We start from the raw sequence: 19133 nt of genomic DNA on the forward strand, positions 1-19133 counted from the left end.
GCCTTTGAATGGCTGCCCCCACGGCTACACAGCAGTTTACTTATATAAACTATAGTAGTCTTCTGAAGCAAACACACCAGTTGTAGCAATGCAGGGCAATAGTACATTATATTGTAATTACTTTTATACACTTTCATTTTTTGGTGTTTCTGTTCCTTTAAGGTACAAAGACCTAAAAACGTGACTCAATTTCACCTGGCCCTAGTTTAAACAAAAGCAGTTTGTCTTTTGGTCAAATTGGGAGACACAGCTCTAACAGCCACATGTAGTTTTGCCAACAAGAATAAATGTCTTCTTTCAGTCCCCTGCCACAGGTCCGAGCTCTGAGCAGACAATATAAATGACATCTCAGGAAATATTTGAGCAGAGGCAGGGAGAGCAGGACGGAGAACCAAGATGAAATGAAGTTCTTTATTAGTTCTTTTCTATCAATAGTAGGAGGTGCGAGCAGCAGATAACATGTTGTGAACATGCCTACCACCGCTTTCCTGCAACTTCCGATTTTGTAACGTTGAGTTATGCCGTCCCTCTCCAAAAAGTCGGCTACGTAATGCGTCACCGCGCTTACGTGTAGTCCTGGCGCAAGTCTCGCGTGATGTGACTTGTGGGCCGGGATTTCCTGTAAGACAGGAGGTACGGAGTTTGCAAATAATAGCTTAGGGACCGGTAAATAGCGATCTAGGACTGTGGGCTGTTGGGAAAAGCGGTACTGTTGGGTAGTATGTTTAAATGTTGAATTAGAAAGAGTCGGGGAGTGCTAACGAAGTAGATATTGACAAATCCTCTGTATAAACCAATTATGGACTTTATGCTACAGTAACACAGTTCTCTTACCTTTGCCAGCCGCTAGTCATTGGAACTAATGTACGATTACCTCTGCTAGGGTCACTGTGCTGCTTCTTCTAGTACCTTTCAATTCAAAATCTTATTCGCTTTAGTTCTCTGTAATCCATTACCGGTAGTGGAGTGTACCAATAATGTTAGAAGGTGACATGGACCTTAATATTTATTGGGCGCCTATTTTGCAAAACTGTGGATCCTGCATACATGCAAAGCGTAACTGTAACACCACAACTGAATTCTGATAGGGCAGAAATTGTGTTACCAAAAAGGTTCCTTTTATACCTCCCCCTTCCTTTTGGTAAACGCAGCCTTTTATTTATATGTATCAATGTTGGCCTTATACTAAGGCTCTGGTTATTTGAATTTATCCTTACACCTGACACACACACAACATAAACATATCTGGGCTCCTTCTATTGGGTGCAAGTACACATGAACTGTTTTTATTTTTTTTAAACTAATTTCAATTTTTATCTTTATTTTAGTCACCCATGGCAGTCAGTATGGCATCCCAGTTCTTCTCCCAAGAGGAGGGGACATCAGAAGTTGTATCCACATCTGAGAGGGTAAGAGTGTACTGTACAAACTGGATGTATAACTGGAGATCTATTGGCGATGATATAATTTCATTTAAAGGGTTACAGTGATATATTGTTTTAGATTCTGGTACCTTGTGATTGGGAAGGGGTTGTTAACCTTTGAGTTAACTTTTATTATGCTGTAGAGAGTAATATTCCAAGACAGTTTGCAATTGGTCTTCATTTTCTATTATTTGTAGTTTTTTAATTATTTCAGTGTTTGTTCAGCAGCTCTCCAGTTTGATTTCAGCAGCTATCTGGTTGCTAGGGTCCAAATTACCTTAGCAACCAGGGAGTGGTTTGAATGAGAAACAGGAGTATGAATAGGACTTGAATAGAAAAATAAGTTATTAAAAGAAACAGTAAAATTGTAGCCTCACAGAGCAATAGTTTTCTGGCTGCTGGAGTCAGTGATCCCCATTTGAAAGCTACATGGAGTTAGAAGAAGCTCTGTAGAATACAATAGTGTTTTATCTGTTATCTGCTAAGTGCCTGTGCCTTTTCTCCTTTGAATGGCTGCCCCCATGGCTACACAGCTGCATTCTTTATATAAACCATAGTAGTGATTCTGAGGCAAACACAGTTTGTACCAGTGCAGAGCAGCAGTACATTATATTGGAATTTCTTTTATACACTTGAATTTTTTGGTTACTGTTCCTTTAAATGAGATCCTGGAATATGAATAGGAGAGGGACTGAATAGAAAGATAAGGGAAAAAAGTAGCAAGAATATTAAAACTGTGAGCTCACAAAGCAATAGTTTTTGGCTGTCGGTGTTAGCGACCACCATTTCAAAGCTGGAAAGATGTAGACATGGAAGGTAAATAATTTGAAAACGATAAAAAATGAAGACAAAGGAGCTCCTCATCTTGGATTTTGTTAGATGTGTATGTGACACATGTTAAGTGTGCTCTAGTCAGCTGTTAAAGAATGTTAACCTTTAAATGAATATGAAATTGATGAGAGCTTTAACCCCATTATCCACTTAGAGTGGGGCTACTTCTTAATTCCCCCCCCCCCTTTTTTTTTATTTTCTTCTCTTTTAAAGATAAATGCTGTTTAATACGAAATTGCTTTATTCTGACATCCACTCTATAAAAGTTAAAATGCAAATAAAAATTATTGAAAAGAAATTGATGAGAGCACTATTCTAAGCACTTTTGCACTTAGCATTCATTTTTTCCCCAAGATTTGAAGATATTAAGGAGAATGTGTACTGTTAATTTGAATTCATTTTGTAACAACAGCACTAGCTGCTGGTCTGTTTCCTCCTCTGATGTAGTCAAGGAAATTATTAGGTGAAAGATGGTCGAACATAACTTCTCTTACATCTTTCCAAACATCATCATTTTAATATAATCTGGTCCTCAAACATGAAAATGAGAAATTATTGGCCAACTACATTTAATAAATTAGACAGGACTGCTGTAGTAGAAATCACTGCATGGGCTTAGGACTGCTTCCTGAAAATGATTTTGTGTGAACATGGTTAGTCATTGCATCCACAAATACAAGTTAAATCTCTACCACGCAAAAAAGAAATCATAAATAAACTTGATCCAGAAAAACAGCAACTTTCTCTGGACCCAAGCTTATTTAAGATAAACTGAGTTGAAGTGGTGAAGGCTGATGTGATGTGTCCTGTGGTCTGATAAATCAAAATTTAAAATTCTTTTTGGAAATCATAGATGGTGATCATAAATGGTCCTTCTTTTGGGCTAAAGAGAAGGACAGCCCTGCTTGTTATAAGCACACAGTTTAAAATCCAGCATCCATGATGGTATGGGGGGTGCATTAGTGCACACAGAATGGGTAGTTTGCACATCTTGGAAATTATGTTGAAAGATATATGCAGGTTTTAGAGCAAACTATGCTGCTATTCCGATTATGTTTTTTTTTTTTAGGGAAGACCTTGCCTGTTCCAGCAAGACAATGCCAAACTGCATTCTGCATGTGTTACAACAGCAGTCTAACCCTGTCACCCACTGAAATTTTGCACAGTATGAAATAAAAAATACAACTGCTGAGCAGCTGAAATCCTATATCAGGCAGGGGTTGTTAATAGAAGAGGTGATGCAACACAGTGGGAAACATGCCCCAGTCTCAACCTTTTTAGAACTTGCTGCTGGCATTTAATTCAAAATGAATTTGTCATGTTTAATGGGTAAATCTTACAGCTAACCAGGAACACACTGTAGAATTTACCAGTAAACTCATATATAGGAAGGCTTGCACTGTAATTGCACAATGACAGCAATCTCATGCTAGTTTGGTCATCGTCCAAATTATTTCTTCCTTTTAAAATCGCCAGGCATGTCAGTCAGCGGGTAGCTGGTCACCTGTTCAAAAGCAAACATGTTATTGGTTACTATGGGTTACTGCACTCAAAATTAATAAATATTTTATATTTTAGGTTGTGGAATTATTGAATATGGCTGCTCTTGCTACAAATGATTCCAAAATTACCATGCTTAAACAGGTAATAATCAATTCTTTATACCCTGTTTGCCAATACACAAAAGCAGAGAAAAGTCAAATGTAAAATTTTATTCACAGGTTCAAGAACTCATAATAAACAAGGACCCCACTTTGCTGGACAACTTTCTTGATGTAAGTGAGAATTCCAGATTGTCTGTGGTGTATGTTGAATTTTTAACACTCAGTAGTTTAGTGTTTTTAATGTCATTTTTGATCTTGTTTGTATAGGAAATAATTGCTTTTCAAGCAGACAAATCTGTAGAAGTCCGAAAATTTGTGGTAAATTTCATAGAAGAAGCTTGGTGAGTTAACACAGGAACGTAAAGACTTTCATTGAAATACAAAGGTATTTGTAGACTAAAAAGCATGACAACTTCAAAATAAATGTTTTGGATATAACTGGATCTGATTGGATAAAAAAGGGTTTAAAACAATATAATATATGTATAAAAGAAGCTATCTTTAACCTAGACACTGGGAATCCTCTTAGGGGTTGCTGCAGAAGTCATACCTAGTTGCAAATGAGTCACTGGGGCGGAGGGGGGTTTAAGGACATATTGGTATATTGCTATATGCCCTTACATACTGTATACATATATGCTATTCTTACATACCTAAACAAATGTTTCTCAAATAAATGTAAAAGTATTATGTGAATATAATACACAAAAACAATGTACCAAGGCTTATAAAACTGCTTTTCTAAATAGCTAAGGAAATATTTCACAGTTGGTCCAGGTATAGGATCTGTTATCAGGAAACCCATTAAAAAGTTCTGAGTGACTGTGAAGGCCATCTACCATAGACTCTATTTTAAGCAAAGTTCTTACATTTTTTTTTATTTCCTATGGTTTATTCCCCCCCTCCACTTATGTTACTGTATAAAAAGCAAAATAAAAATCAATCACATTCAGTTATATACTTAGAGATTGGCTATCATGATTTTACAATATCAGTATAGAATAAACTGTGATTTATTTCTAAGTATCCTTTTTTGTATTGATATGTTATTTAGTTCAATTGGTTTACTTGTGTCTAAAAACTTTTTTTCCAATAACAACTTAGCACTGATACTTGTAGGCGACTTTGCACTCACTCATCTTTACTTCACTCTTGCCAGTAAACTGGACAATGAGCTTCTGATTAAATTAATCGCCAACCTTCATATGCTACTGAAGGATGAGAATGTCAATGTGGTGAAGAAGTCCATTTTGACCATGACCCAGCTGTATAAAGTGGCCCTTCAGGTAATAATGTGTGTTAATTATTTTGTATTGTCTTGAATTACTTATTTATTGCTGTACACTGTTCATTTTAGGTATTTTACTCACATTGCCAAATTTTAATTAGTATACATTTATAATGAAAAGGTAAGTAAGCTATGATATTGCAGGGTTTTTTATTTTAGATTTTGAAACACCACGTAGTAGAAGAACTTTTTAGGAAACATAGCTATAGGTGTAGACACCTATGGAGAGGGCTATATCTCCCAAAATGATTCACTGTTGCATGACATTAAAGGAGAAATAAAATTACAATCATTGGGGGGGGTGCCAAAATGTTAGGCGCCCCCCAATAATTTTAATCACATACCTGAAGCCCCCAGCTGGTGCTCCTGTTGGGAGAAAACTGCACTGGCCGGGGTGTGCATGAGTGAGCATTCCTCTTCCTCCTTTGGTCTTCGTACATGCGCAGTTGAACTTTTTTTCATCGGTCGGGATAACTATCACTGGGGAGTGCCTAACATTTGCCCCTCCCTACTGATTTAGCCTTTCCTTCCCCTTCAAGTACAAATAATATCAGTAGGGATGCACTGAATCCAGGATTCAACCAAGATTCAGCCTTTTTCAGCAGGATTCGGATTTGGCCAAATCCATGCCTCTGTTCGAACCTAATCCAAATCATGTGACTTTCTGTCAAATAAACATGGAAGTTGAACTTGGTTCCCATGTGCTTTAGTTCAGAGAAAGTATATTGTAGAGAGAAAATTATTTGATAACATTTTGGCATACACACATCCTACAACACTGGCCATGCATCTTGGGTATCTGATGGGAAATTGTCATATAGCAAAACAATGTACAAAAAGCACGAGAAATGCAATTGTAAAATCCTGGAAAGTTTCACTGAAGCCCCTATCAAGGTAGGCTTTGGAACAACTGGATAGGGGGAGACACATGGTCCTTGGGGACCTTGAACCCCAGCTTCACAAGCAAGTCTTGGCCTTCTTCCAGCTACCGTGTGTTGCCTGTTGTTACAGTTGAAGGATAGGCGGAATTGGAAAAGCCAACGATACTGGATCCCACTAATCTATATTTACCCCAATGTTCTGACCTGGAATGATGGTCCTTAGGCTCAGTCACATGAAGACTGAAAGGAGGCTTTGCATTATTGATTAACTCTACCACAACTTCATGCCCTTTTATATACTCTAGAGCATATATGTCAAACACAAGGCCTGGAGGCCAAATCCGGCCCACCTGGCTGTTTTACATGGCCCTTGGTGAGTGTGTCTGACCATCCAGCCTGATCAGTTTCCATTTTCCTCACATAGTAACTAATACTAAGGGGTATATTTATCATGCTGTGTAAAAAATGGAGTGAAGCATTACCAGTGATGTTTCCCAAGGCATCCGATCAGTAATCAGATTTCAACAGTAGCAAAGCATTTATTGGCTGCTATGAGCAACATCACCAGTAATGTCCACTTTTTATACATTGTGATAAATATACCCCTTAGTATCTTACTAAGTATATTAATAAAAAATGTGGCCTGCGACTTAGCCTGTGTTTTAGATTTCGGCCCCCTTATGTGATTGAGTTTGACACCCCTGCTCTAGAGCTTTTACATTTTGTAAATGTTTTGGGAATTTTGCCAATAGTAATTAAATTGTGTTGTCTGTAATCACCAGGTGGTATTTCATAGTGCTCAGAGAATTGGCTTGTGTTCATATTTATATTTTCATCATAAGTTGTCAACTTTGGACTAACATTTTTGGAAGTCTCTTTGTTTCTTGCATCTTTGTCACAGTGTAATTTCTATATCTCCTTGCTTCCTTTTCTTATTGACTGATCTTTCCTGCAGTGGGTTGCTCGCTCCCGCCCTCCATCTGAGCAACAAGAATCCTGCTGGGACCTTGTAACTGAGATGGCTGCAGACATCCTCCTCTTGTTGGAATCGGATAATGATGGCATCCGCACTCATGCAGTAAAGTTTGTAGAAAGTTTGATTGTCACCTTGTCTCCTCGTACCCCTGACAGTGAAGTTCCAAAAAGACAAGAAGGGGACATCAGCCTAGAGCAGATCCCTTCTGACCATGCATTCCTTAAATATAGTGAGTTTATCAATAACTTTTGTCTCTTATGACCCTTTAGCATATATTTTTCTCCTACATTCTCCTTGCCCTTTATTCTTCAGATACACTGCGAGATGTAGGAAAACAGGCTGTGAAGGAACTTCTAAAGTTTATGGCTCACCCTGCTATCTCCAGCATCAACCTTACAGCAGCCCTTGGATCTTTAGCATCGATTGCTCGACAGAGGCCGATGTTTATGGCAGAAGTTATCCAGGCTTATGAGACCCTGCATGGTACGGAAAAACATTGCATGCCCTATTCTAGACTTTAAATTCTCTAATCCCTAAATATTTAAGGCAACTTTATAAAAGTAGTGCTTCCTAGTAATACTGTGACCATGTGTAATATCTGAATCATCATACTTTTAATTTGCCATCCTGTAACCTCTCTCCTCACCTCTACAGCCAACCTACCCCCTACACTAGCAAAGTCCCAAGTGAGCAGTGTGCGTAAAAATCTCAAACTGCAGCTATTGAGTGTACTGCGTCATTCATCATCTTATGAGTACCAGGGGCCTATAAGTACTCTCCTGTTAGACTTGGGTACTAGCCAGGGAGAGATAACCAGACATCTTCCTCCGCCAAGGGACAGCAACCGGAAAAGGGCCAGGGAAGATGGTGAAGGGGGACAAAAGAAGAGCCGCACTGGTAAGATTAATGTTATTGTCAAAACAATACAGTAAAAATAAGTGTTTTTTGTTAGAACAATACAGTGGTGTTAAAAATTGCTTAGGGCAAACAGGTACAAAGCATAAAGATCGACTTTATCCAACATATCACAAGTCTCTCCTTTATATGCAGACATTCCACTGCCTGATGACGATGATGATAAAGACACAATACAGCTTCCCACCATTCCTGCTCCTGCACCAAGCACGCAGTCGGCTACAGACATCACAGCTGAATTCCTGCGCCCACTGCTTTCCCCAGAGAATGTGGCAAACCTGGTTAGTGTAACATTTAAAGTCATTGTGTATTAGATTCCAAGGATGTAGCGATCAGGGATTCAAATGCTCTTGCATGGTTGCATTTACTGGACAAAATAATCTTTTAGGGTGAAAGTACACAGAGCTACTTAGTAGCAGCTATTGTCAGGGCTTCTAAACACCAGAAAATATCCTGCCATAGACAATACTGAGAATTGCCTCTGCTAAAAAACACGTAGAGACCAGTCAGTAAATGATCTGCATTGTCTATTTTTGTACAAGCTGCTACTAGTAGCTCTGTGTGTCTTTATCCTTATATTCTAACTTACAATATAGAGTTTATCTATACAGATATTAAGGTTGTTTTCCCTAAGTATTAAGTGAAGAAAAAAGTACAGTACATTTTTTTTAGTTTAAGTGCCATTTAGAAAACTGTGCAAGCTTCTCTAGATTTCCAACAGTATATTAACATGCATTAAGTATATGTTTTAGATTTGTAATGTAAAGCTTGCCTTGTTACTCAAAGCTTGTTTTTCTCTCATATATATCTTCTACACCGTGGTTTGTTAAGACATACAATACTGAATCTTCAGTTAAAGGGAAAATGGGTTAACTTGCAGTCAATTTTCCTATATATTTATTCAGCAGCAGATAAGGCTGATGGCCTGATGGATCTCTGCTACTGCGGGCAACCCCTCTGAAAGCCTATACGTTGCTTTGGCTTTCCGAAGTTTCCTTCTGCAGACATTTTTGCACGACTTAAGAATGCCGAATCAATGCGTGGGCCTTTCAACCGGCGACTCCTATTGTTGCCGGTGAAAAGGCATTTTTGAACGGTTATTTGTCCGCATTAGCAGCGATTGATTGCGGGAGACTAACTGGCTCGGTGGGCCATCAGCTTTAAGGTTCACACATTTTGTTTACGAGGAAGACATCTATAATTATTGATGCTCACCTTTGGGCTGCTATCAGTGCATTGATTCTCCCCCCCATTTGATCTGTCAAAGCTGTGAGTAGCTCAGTGCAGTAGAGCATAATTTATTTTTTATTTTAACTTTGTACATAATTAAACAACAGAAAGTAGTTTTATCCAATATTTGTTCATCAGAAAAATATTTAAAAAAAATTAAAGAATGAAAAAGAATATTGATAACAGGTATCCAGTGAAGTCTTTTATTGTATTGGTAATATCAATATAAACTTTCCTGCTTTTAAAGTTTTTCTAAAACCCTGCTTGTAGAGGTAGAGAATATGGCCTCTGTCTGCACACTTTTGTTATCTGAAATTTGTTTCTCCTGTACTCTAATGAATGATGGCTTTTACAGACCTCATTCTGGTCCTCGGTATCCTTGTGAACAAACTTTAAAGGAATGCTGTCATGGGAAAACATGTTTATTTTAAAAATGCATCAGTTTATAGAGCTTCTCCTTGCACATAGCGCTCAGGCCAAATTTAACTAAGGACCCCACAGTGTTATTGACCTATTGTGCCAGCTGAAAGCACAGGGCATCAGAATTGCATTAAATAGAAATTTCTTTGTTAACTTTATATAAATGGTTACCTTTTTTAGACTTAAGTTGGAAATGTTGTTGAACTCTTTTTCCTACCTATTTATTGTGCTTAGGTGCTCATCAGTATGGTGTATCTACCGGATTCCATGCCTGCCTCCTTCCAGGCCACTTACACTCCAGTTGAGTCAGCTGGGACTGACGCCCAGATTCGCCATCTTGCTAGACTCATGGCTACACAAATGACATCAGTTGGCATTGGTCCAGGTACATTGTAGTTAATAAAAGTTAATATGGCACAAATCATATTGATAGAAAAACATGTTTAAAAGTGCTAACTGAAAATTTAAGAAAATGTAAAAGTTAAGAAGATTTAAGAAAAACTGTTTTTTTTTTACCTTGCATCACATATCTATCTCTGAAATTTTCTGAAACACAACACCAGGGGTTGAGCAGACAAAAGATGTTCCAGTGGATGTAGTGGAGGAAGAGAACACCAAGCCTGAGGGGTTGGTGATCAAACGCCGGATTTCTGCACTTACCAAGGGACAGGCTATATCTGTTTTGGGATGTCAGAGTGAGAAGGCTAAAGAAGAAGAGGAGGAGGAAGATGCTCCACTTGCCAAGAAGCGGCCTGAACCTATACTACCAGCAACTCAGATCAGGTAAAAGCTTACAAACTTTTGTAGCTTAATGTAATATATAATCTTAATAGTAATGAAGTGCTAATTTGACTTCAGCATGTGGAAACTAGAGAGCTGTGAGTGGATCCACACACCACCCTAACACACACATTTGCCCTCTTGTACTTGCAAACATACATTTAACCTGCTACCTTTGTCACCCATTGCCTGACCCAAAATACATATTTGTCCTTTATGTGTTTTATAATTCTTAACACACCTTTACTTAGCATGCAGCTCACAACACTGTCATTCTCATTTATTCTAGGCCTTCTGGTGTTGGAGGTCGTAAGAAGGTATTTAGGTTGAAGGAAGTCACAGAGCCACTTACAGAGGTCCAAATGAAATCATTAAAATTGGGAGCTGTGCAGCGGATCCTCCAGGCTGAGCGCACAGTGGGTAGCTCAGGGGCTTCCCAGGTAATTGCTGCATAACAGAAATAGATTATGCATCAAGTAGCAAAGGAACAATATTAATACAAAGGAAATCTTGCACTACAGATGCGAGTGAAGGTTCTAGCACGCCTTGTGACCCAGCTAGATATAAGTGTAAAAGCTGAAGTCTTGTCCCACTTTCTGAGTGATCCTCGAATGCGACTTGACCTAGCTTTGGCTTGGCTGTACCAGGAATACTGTGAATACCAGTCTGGTGCTGGAGAGGAGGCATACCAAGAATGTCTAATTGGGATATTGACTGGTCTGCAAGAGCGGCCTGACCAGCGAGATGGGTAAGAAGTACTGTTTGATCTGGGTATAATGAGCAATACTTCTGTGTGCAGTTTATAAACTGCAGTTTATAAATTGTGTTATTTCAGGCTTCAAAGGGAACAGAAAAGTTATTGACTGGCATTTCCAATTCCAGACACACAAGTATAAATATGTTATCTGAAGAGGCAGCTTTTCACCTCTAGTAATTAGGTTCTCTGTGTTTTACAATGTAGGGTCTTCACAAAAGTTGTCCTTGAAGCTCCTTTGCTCACAGACTCTGCCTTGGATGTATTGCGGAAATACTGCGAGGATGAGGTGTGAATTTTAGACTCCTTTGCTAACGGCAGGAGCAATAAACCTAGTATATAAGGACTGTTGTTTGCACTTTCTGCATTACTTGCTTCTGGTACTCAGAATTCTTTCATTTATGTGCAGGGGCGCAGTTATTTGGGTATGTCCACCTTGCGGGATTTAATCTTAACTCGACCAGCTCGCCAGTTCCAGTATCTGCATCTTTTGTTGGATCTGAGCTCTCATGAAAAAGATAAGGTTTGACAGCAAGACTTTAAACAAACGTCACTCAATGGCTTAGTGTCAGGCATTCTTGTTCATTCCCGAACACCTATGCTGTGTTTTTCAGATCCGCCAGCAGTCACTGCACTTTATTAAACGAATGTATGAGAAAGAAAGTCTTCGCCCATACATTGAGAAATTCGCTCTCAATTACTTGCAGCTTTTAGTCCACCCTAACCCACCATCTGTTCTTTTTGGGGCAGATAAGGACACAGGTTAGTGGTTATAATGTCTGTGCACAGATGTACATGTACTGTTTAAATCTCTCTTTATATCTATCGCTTGCATTATGTTTCCCATAAATTACACTTTTCTGACTTTTTCGTTTGTTTAATGTTTCAGAGGTGGCAGCTCCATGGACTGAAGACACTGTAAAGCAGTGTCTCTATCTGTACCTGGCACTGCTGCCGCAAAATCACAAACTGATCCATGAGTTGGCGTCTGTCTATACTGAGGCCACAGCTGACATCAAGAGGACAGTGCTGAGGGTTATTGAAACACCGGTAAGTAAGTGGAATGGAAAACTGTAAATTTGTGAGTTAGAGAACAAGGATACAAAATAAATAGCAGCAACAAAATGGAGACAGTACCTGAAAATTGCAAATGGCCTGCCTACAACTTAATGTGCATGTAGACACAAATGAATCAAGAGTTTTGCCACTTGTTCATCCTATAATCAACAAGGAAGAGGCCAGGGAGCATACCTTGGAGATACCCACAGTCTAATGTTATACATGGTGACAGATCAGCACTAGATTGGAATACAAAAGTAGGATGACTGTTAAGGGAAAATGCTGAAGTGTGGGGAAGAAAAAGCAGTTGGAGAGAAAGGGCCATTTAAAGAATAGTCTTTACTATATAGGCGTAAATATAATAGAGGTTGTAGGGATGCACCAAATCCAGGATTCAGCCTTTTTCGGCACAGTCAGGATTCGGCCAAATCCACAGTCCTGGCCGAACCCAATCCTAATTACCATATGCTAATTAGGATTTGAAGGGTTAAATGTTGCAGCATGAACACGGAAGTGGAACATTTTTCCATTTAAATTTTTACCTTTAACCCTTCTGTATCCTAATTAGCATATGCTTATTAGGATTCAATTTTGATACTCCGCAATCCCTTACAATGGATTCGGGGGTTCGGCCAAACCCAAAAACTGGGTTTGGTGCATCACTAATACGTTGATCAAAGAGAAAAATGAAGTGTAATGTGTATATATTTTTTTTTAGATAAGAGGGATGGGAATGAACTCACCTGAATTGCTTCTGTTAGTGGAAAACTGCCCGAAAGGAGCTGAGACTTTAGTGACTCGCTGCCTGCATATCTTGACTGACAAAGGTAAGATTTCCTTACAAGTGACAGTATGAAATGGAGAAAAGAATATATTTGACACATGTCCCCACCATTTAACGTGCAACAGTAAGGTGTGTCTGATTAAATCACATTCATTACATTTCTCATGTGAGGTGCCATCCTCTCCACAGAAATGTGGTTAAAGAAACTAGCAAAACTATTTTAATCCCTTAAAACCCATATGCCATATCATTTAACTTAAAAACATGTTAGGAACTGTAATGAAATAAACTGTTGTATGGGCTGAAGTACTGTAAGTGTGATTTCATTAGGGACAAAACCCATGTGTTCTGCTACTCATTACATACACATCTTTATAGTTGTATTTATGTTCCTTATTTCTCTCAGAATGGTAAATATTGTTATACAGACAACATTTATAAATGTATTACCATTCTTTCTAGTTTTGTAGCCTAAATGTCACCTGCAATATGTCAAATATCAAAAAACAAATCAAATACCTCTGTAGCTAGGGCTGTAAAAAATGGACTCATTTGGCCATAAAAATCTACTGCTTCTGATTAGCGAAAAATGCTATGTGTATATTTCTGCTGCTTGTAGCAACTTGTATTTAGCTCTGCACATTTGTCATTTTGTTATCAGTGCCCCCATCCCCTGAACTGGTAAAGCGTGTCAGGGAACTGTATCACAAGAGGCTCCCAGATGTCAGGTTTTTGATACCTGTGCTTAATGGACTTGACAAGGTAAGAACTCAGTGTTACAGAAAGAGAAAATCTACAATAAATATAAAAGTATATCCCACAATTTTGTGTTTATTGTGTGAGGGATGACACTTTTTAAAAGGTGGGATTCAAAAAATGGGGCTCAGGCCCACACAGTTATGTTGCTGTTTTTGATAGTCAAGAAAATCTGTCTTAATTGCACAACATAAGTATCATGAGGATCTTATTTAGCCCTTGTATGGGGCCTGCCCAACCAATATCTGGCAAGAAATTGTCCAGATATCGATTGGGCAGATTTTAAAAACTGTCATTGCAAGGACTGCATCAGCTTGTTGATGTGGTGACCTTGCTAACCGAGTGGATTTTTATTTGCACGGCCATCTTAAAGGTGGCCATACACGTGGCGATCTGACGATGTTTCGTACGACCATCGGTCGCACGAAACATCGTAAGATCCGTCACACACCATTCAGGGCTGAATCGGCAGGTAAGGAGGTAGAAACAATAGGATTTCTACCTCCTTCTGCCGATTTAGCTCTGAAGGGAGAATTTTGGTCAGGCGCCTTCTATGGCGCCCGATCAAAATTTTCAAACTGGTCCGATCGGCGAGTCGTCCGATATCAGCAGCTTCCTGCGATATCGGTCGAGTCGCCGACATGCCATACACGCACCGATTAGCGTACGAAACGAGGTTTCATACGATATTATCGGTGCATGTATGGCCACCTTTAGTCACAGACCTCTCCAGATAATGTAGTAAATAGAAATTAATAGTAAATCCATATGTATAATAAATATATAATAGACCTTATATATAGAAGCTAATAAAAGTCATGTTAGTACAAAGAAAACACAAATGCACTTATGCATGCAACAAAATGTGACTAAATCATTTCAGAAGAGAAGTAATTTCTACCAAAACTATTTATGGTATAGTACATATTCTTTCACTTTAAATGTGTTAAGAAGTTTCCTTTATAGAGGATTTCAAACTTGATTTCACACTTTAGTGATTTACTTTTAACAATATAAATATAAGATTATATTTTAATCAGAATGTAGTGTACAATTACCCCTTAGAGGTTCACTTATATATGTAATGAGCAGGGCCCTCTTTACCTCTTGTATTATCCATATTTGTGGCATGTTCCTGGGTTAACAAAATAATCATTGACCAAGACAATTTGCATGTGCCCAAGCAACAGGCCTTAGGCAGGCATTTTATGAACATTTCTCAGACAGCTTTTGTAGGATTAGTTTACCTTTATTTTAATTTTTAGTGTAATGTAGACAAGTATATTATAAGATAGTTTAATATTTGTCTTACTAAATTCTAAAAACTAATATATTTTGTATTTATATACTGAACTTACAGCACTTGCCTGGATGTTCAGCATTCCTATAATAATTCCTATAAAAATGATCTAGACCTTCAGAGCTGTGCACAGCAGCTTGCAATCCTGGATTTTTGTAGACCATTTTGTGGGTGTCGGAGGCACTACACATGCGCAGTGTGCTCCTGCAGCTGTTATGAAGTTGAACCACTAGAGCACTGATAAGCTTTTAGCCAATCAACTGTCAGTGTAAATAGCAAATATATGGCATGTCTGCCAGGCTTTCATTGAAAGCAGGGACCAAAACGTTGACAAATATTTTTATTTTTACTGTATTATGAGGACCTGGAGTGCATCTGTTATCTGCTATATTTAGTCTCCTCCTCAGACCTCTCTCAAGACTCATACGTCAGAATAATTGCTATATTTTTCTTCTGCAGAAAGAAGTCATTCAGGCTCTACCAAAACTCATAAAGCTGAACCCAATAGTGGTGAAAGAAGTGTTCAACCGACTTTTGGGGACACAACATGGTGAGTCTGTTATTCATACTACAGAAATATTGAACTGTTCAGAGAATGGGATTTGTATACAGCAAGAGGAAAAATGTGATCAACAGAACAACTTTTTAACACTGGGAAGCTACTGTGGGCAGGGTGAGGCTAGAATAAGAAGGGTGTCAATTTGAAAAAGGGGTAAGATAAAAGTTTGAGGAACTTGTGGGAAATAGAAACATGTATTTTAGTGAAAAATGTAAGCATACCTTAAGTATGGTAAAATTAATTTAAACATTTAATATACTCAGTATGATTTTGTGCTGCCAATATGGATTTATATTGGTTGGTTAGTTTGAACCGAGTAATTTAATACTCAAATCTTTTTTTTTTTTTTTTTGCACAACCAGTTTTATGAGCAAAGCGTGACTAATAAATGCATTTTGTACAAATACTAAAAGAGATGTCAGGTGTGTGCCTAATTATATACTTATTGTCCCAAGTGGTGCAAAGAAGATGCTGCATTTTGAAGGTATTAGAGTATTTTCTCTTTGCATCAGTGTTATTATTGGTTGGATGAATGATTGATACTTGGGAGTTGCTTAGATAATCAAGGTAGTTGATGCTTTTGGTACAACACACCAAAACCTTACAAAACTATGCTAACAAAATTCTGAAACTGATGACTCCAGCTAGCCTTATATATGAAAGAGATGATGTGATAATTGTCATATTTCATAATGTATTATATTCATTTGTCATATTGCAGGTGAAGTTAGTTCTTCCATGTCTCCTTTGACCCCTGGGGATCTTCTGGTTGCTCTTCATAACATAGATTCCAGTAAATGTGATATGAAATCTGTCATAAAAGGTGAGACTTTCCCCAGTAAAATATTGTACTGCTTCTAGTTTATACCTGCTTTCTTTTATATCTTCACCCTTTCTGAGTGCAACATTTTATATTTTTATCCCTCTCTCTCTCCTACAGCTACCAATTTGTGTTTCTCTGCCCGTTCTGTGTACACATCAGAGGTTCTTGCTGTGGTCCTTCAGCAACTGATGGATACCACCCCTCTCCCTATGCTTCTTATGAGGACAGTTATCCAGGCTTTAGGAATGTATCCAAGACTGGGGGGCTTCATCATGAATATACTTACTCGTCTTATTTACAAGCAGGTGTGTAAGGATGTGTTTTTTGAGTAAGTAAAAGATTAATGGGTTGAATAAAAATTAGGTCTTCTAAATAGTTGAAGTATTTCACAATTTAAAGTTGGTGTGGTCAGTGGCAATAAGTTTATGTACAGTAGGCCTCCCTGTTTGAAAGTAAGCTTATTCAGTGACTTTCTGGAGTCCAGTTTAGGACAATCCTCAATTTATGATTAATTTATGCTTTCCTGCGTGTACTGTGTTAAACTTGGCAGTGTCCTGTTAATTTAAAAATCAGTATGTCCTAATGGCAAAAAGCCAAAGCTTGGTAAAGTGTTACTGCAGCCTTTCACCCTGCAGTAACACTTTACCAAGCTTTGGATTTTTGCCATTAGGACATACATACATTGGGTGCCATTCATTCTGTCACTACACTTGTTGTTAGTCATTCTTTAAGCATATTTACAACAAATAATTGCATGGTTTCCCAAAACATCTGATCTTAAACCTTAAATGTATTCCGTGTTGCTATTATTCTGTAGGTTTGGAAATATCCAAAGGTTTGGGAAGGGTTTATTAAATGCTGCCAGAGAACCAAACCACAGTCCTTCAGTGTTCTGCTCCAGCTTCCACCCCCACAACTATTGTCTGTTCTCCAGACATCGCCAGACCTCCGTGATCCTCTTCTTGTGCATGTTAGGGCTTTTACACCACACCAGGTGAGTATGGGTAATGGGTGTAACATATAAAACTGCAAACATGGAAACAATCATTGGTTAGCTTCTTTAACAGAAATAGACTTGAACTGATAAGACTTTAATTGTATGGCACACTAGGTATTTCAGATTCTCCTGCAATTTAAACACTTGTAATTATAATTATACTTTTTTTGGTACTCGGATGAAGTTATGGAAATTATACAGTATATGGTACTCGGGGTCAAGTACTGCCAGAAATTGCTGTAATTATAATGTTTGTGTGCTGTAGTTTTTAAGCGTAATGTAAAGAAAAAAATCTTTTTTATAATTAGTAATTTTATGACTGTTTCTTCTTTGCACATAGCTAGCACATGTTCCTCATTCCATAATGGCTATACTAGAAGCTGAATCAAGGACAGACACTGGAGCAGAAGAATCTGCGCAAGTTGAAGAGGTGAGATAATTTATTTATTTGCCATTAGTTTTTCCTCTTCTATTGTGACTTCAGTTTAATTAGCCCTTTTTTCCTCAGGAGCAAGATACCCCAGCCCAGGATATCATTGCCCGAAGGCTGGCTCAAGAAAAATCCTTAAAAAAACAAATAGAGGAACAAAAGGGACGAAACAATCAAGAGATGGAAGAGGTAGCAGAGGTTGACCCACCTGCCATCTTTATAGCTGAAGAAGAAGAGGAGGAGGATTCCATGGTCTGTTCACATTTCTGTTCTGTCAATGAATACATCTACATAACATTTCTTAGCATACTTCATTCGTCTTCTTCCTCATCTGACTTTGCTCATACCGTATTTTTCCAGAGGCCGATAAACTTTTGACCTTATGCTTTTTGCCATTTGTCTTCTTATGTATTAGTTTTTCTTTTCTGCAGAAGTCTCAAGGAAAAGAGGTACCCCAAGAGGACAGTAGTAGTAATGCTACCACCGCAGAAAAATCTCCAGTAGCCGATGAACCCATGGAAGAGGATCCAGTAGAGAAGAAAGACTGACACAGCAATTTCCTTATACAATTTCTAGAAGTGAGATCCTCCCATGCCGCTCAGACCAATAAAAAAAAAAAAAAAAAGAAAAACTAAAATGATCTAGTGTCTTCATTAAAGTGTCCTAAATGAAGTGTGATAACTGCTATCAGTTGGTTTAGACATTTGCATGCTATAATGTGTATATGATTTCACTGGGAAATTTTAACACAGTATAGAACTGCAGAGCATGTTTTAGGGTAAGGCCCACCAAGGTTGACGGTCAGCCAACGTACACTTGAAAAATCATCTTAATGTGCCTGCACCCGGAAGCATTGAATCCGCCCAGGCAGGCACAAGCAGTCGATAACAGTCAACTAACACAAGACTTGGCATTCATTGGTGGATATTGGCTGATATTGGATTCAGTGCACCCAGGTACAGGCACAGTTAGAAGATTTTTCAAGCTTACAGGTGGATTTTGGGCCTGCTCTTATACGCAGGCCGACAATACACCTTGTGAGGCCTTAGGGTAAATGGAACACAGAGCGAAGATTTTTTTTTCTTTTCTTACATTAGCAGGGAAGGACCAGACAAATAGATATTGTCTTTTACCAGCTCCTCCTGGGGAAAGAGAGCAGGAATGTTGCTGGGTCGTTAACTCTGAAGCACTGACCCAGTTGCTCTGGCTGTGTAAATCTGTCATTTTTATTTTTGTTCTGTTCAAATTACCTATACAGGTGCCTTAATAGAGGACTGTATCCCTCCTCCTGGCTTCCCCCAGACACCCTAACAACTAAGGGG

At 38.4% G+C, this 19133-nt stretch overlaps 1 protein-coding gene and 1 long non-coding RNA gene across 5 annotated transcripts; one reads left to right on the plus strand and one right to left on the minus strand.

Moving 5' to 3' along the window:
• Window positions 1-397: 397 nt before the first annotated feature.
• Window positions 398-1061, minus strand: LOC116406531. The gene is made up of 2 exons (XR_004219478.1): window positions 835-1061; window positions 398-619 (listed from the first exon to the last, which is right to left on the minus strand). It is a non-coding gene; the product is annotated as an uncharacterized LOC116406531 (long non-coding RNA).
• sympk (symplekin) lies at window positions 552-18442 on the plus strand. Of its 4 annotated transcripts, none has more exons than XM_012968164.3 (27): window positions 552-633; window positions 1329-1409; window positions 3834-3899; window positions 3977-4030; window positions 4127-4200; window positions 5019-5145; window positions 6984-7233; window positions 7317-7487; window positions 7659-7901; window positions 8055-8200; window positions 9804-9954; window positions 10133-10352; window positions 10639-10789; window positions 10871-11097; window positions 11311-11392; window positions 11513-11626; window positions 11718-11865; window positions 11993-12153; window positions 12881-12989; window positions 13608-13708; window positions 15462-15552; window positions 16283-16384; window positions 16502-16689; window positions 17202-17378; window positions 17722-17811; window positions 17890-18063; window positions 18243-18442. In XM_012968164.3, exons 2-27 carry the CDS (start codon window positions 1335-1337, stop codon window positions 18357-18359), a joined length of 3609 nt encoding a protein of 1202 aa, XP_012823618.2. In that variant the 5' UTR covers window positions 552-633; window positions 1329-1334; the 3' UTR covers window positions 18360-18442.
• The last annotated feature ends 691 nt before the right edge of the window (window positions 18443-19133 follow it).

Source organism: Xenopus tropicalis, chromosome 8, assembly GCF_000004195.4.
Source record: "Xenopus tropicalis strain Nigerian chromosome 8, UCB_Xtro_10.0, whole genome shotgun sequence".
NCBI lineage: Eukaryota > Metazoa > Chordata > Amphibia > Anura > Pipidae > Xenopus > Xenopus tropicalis.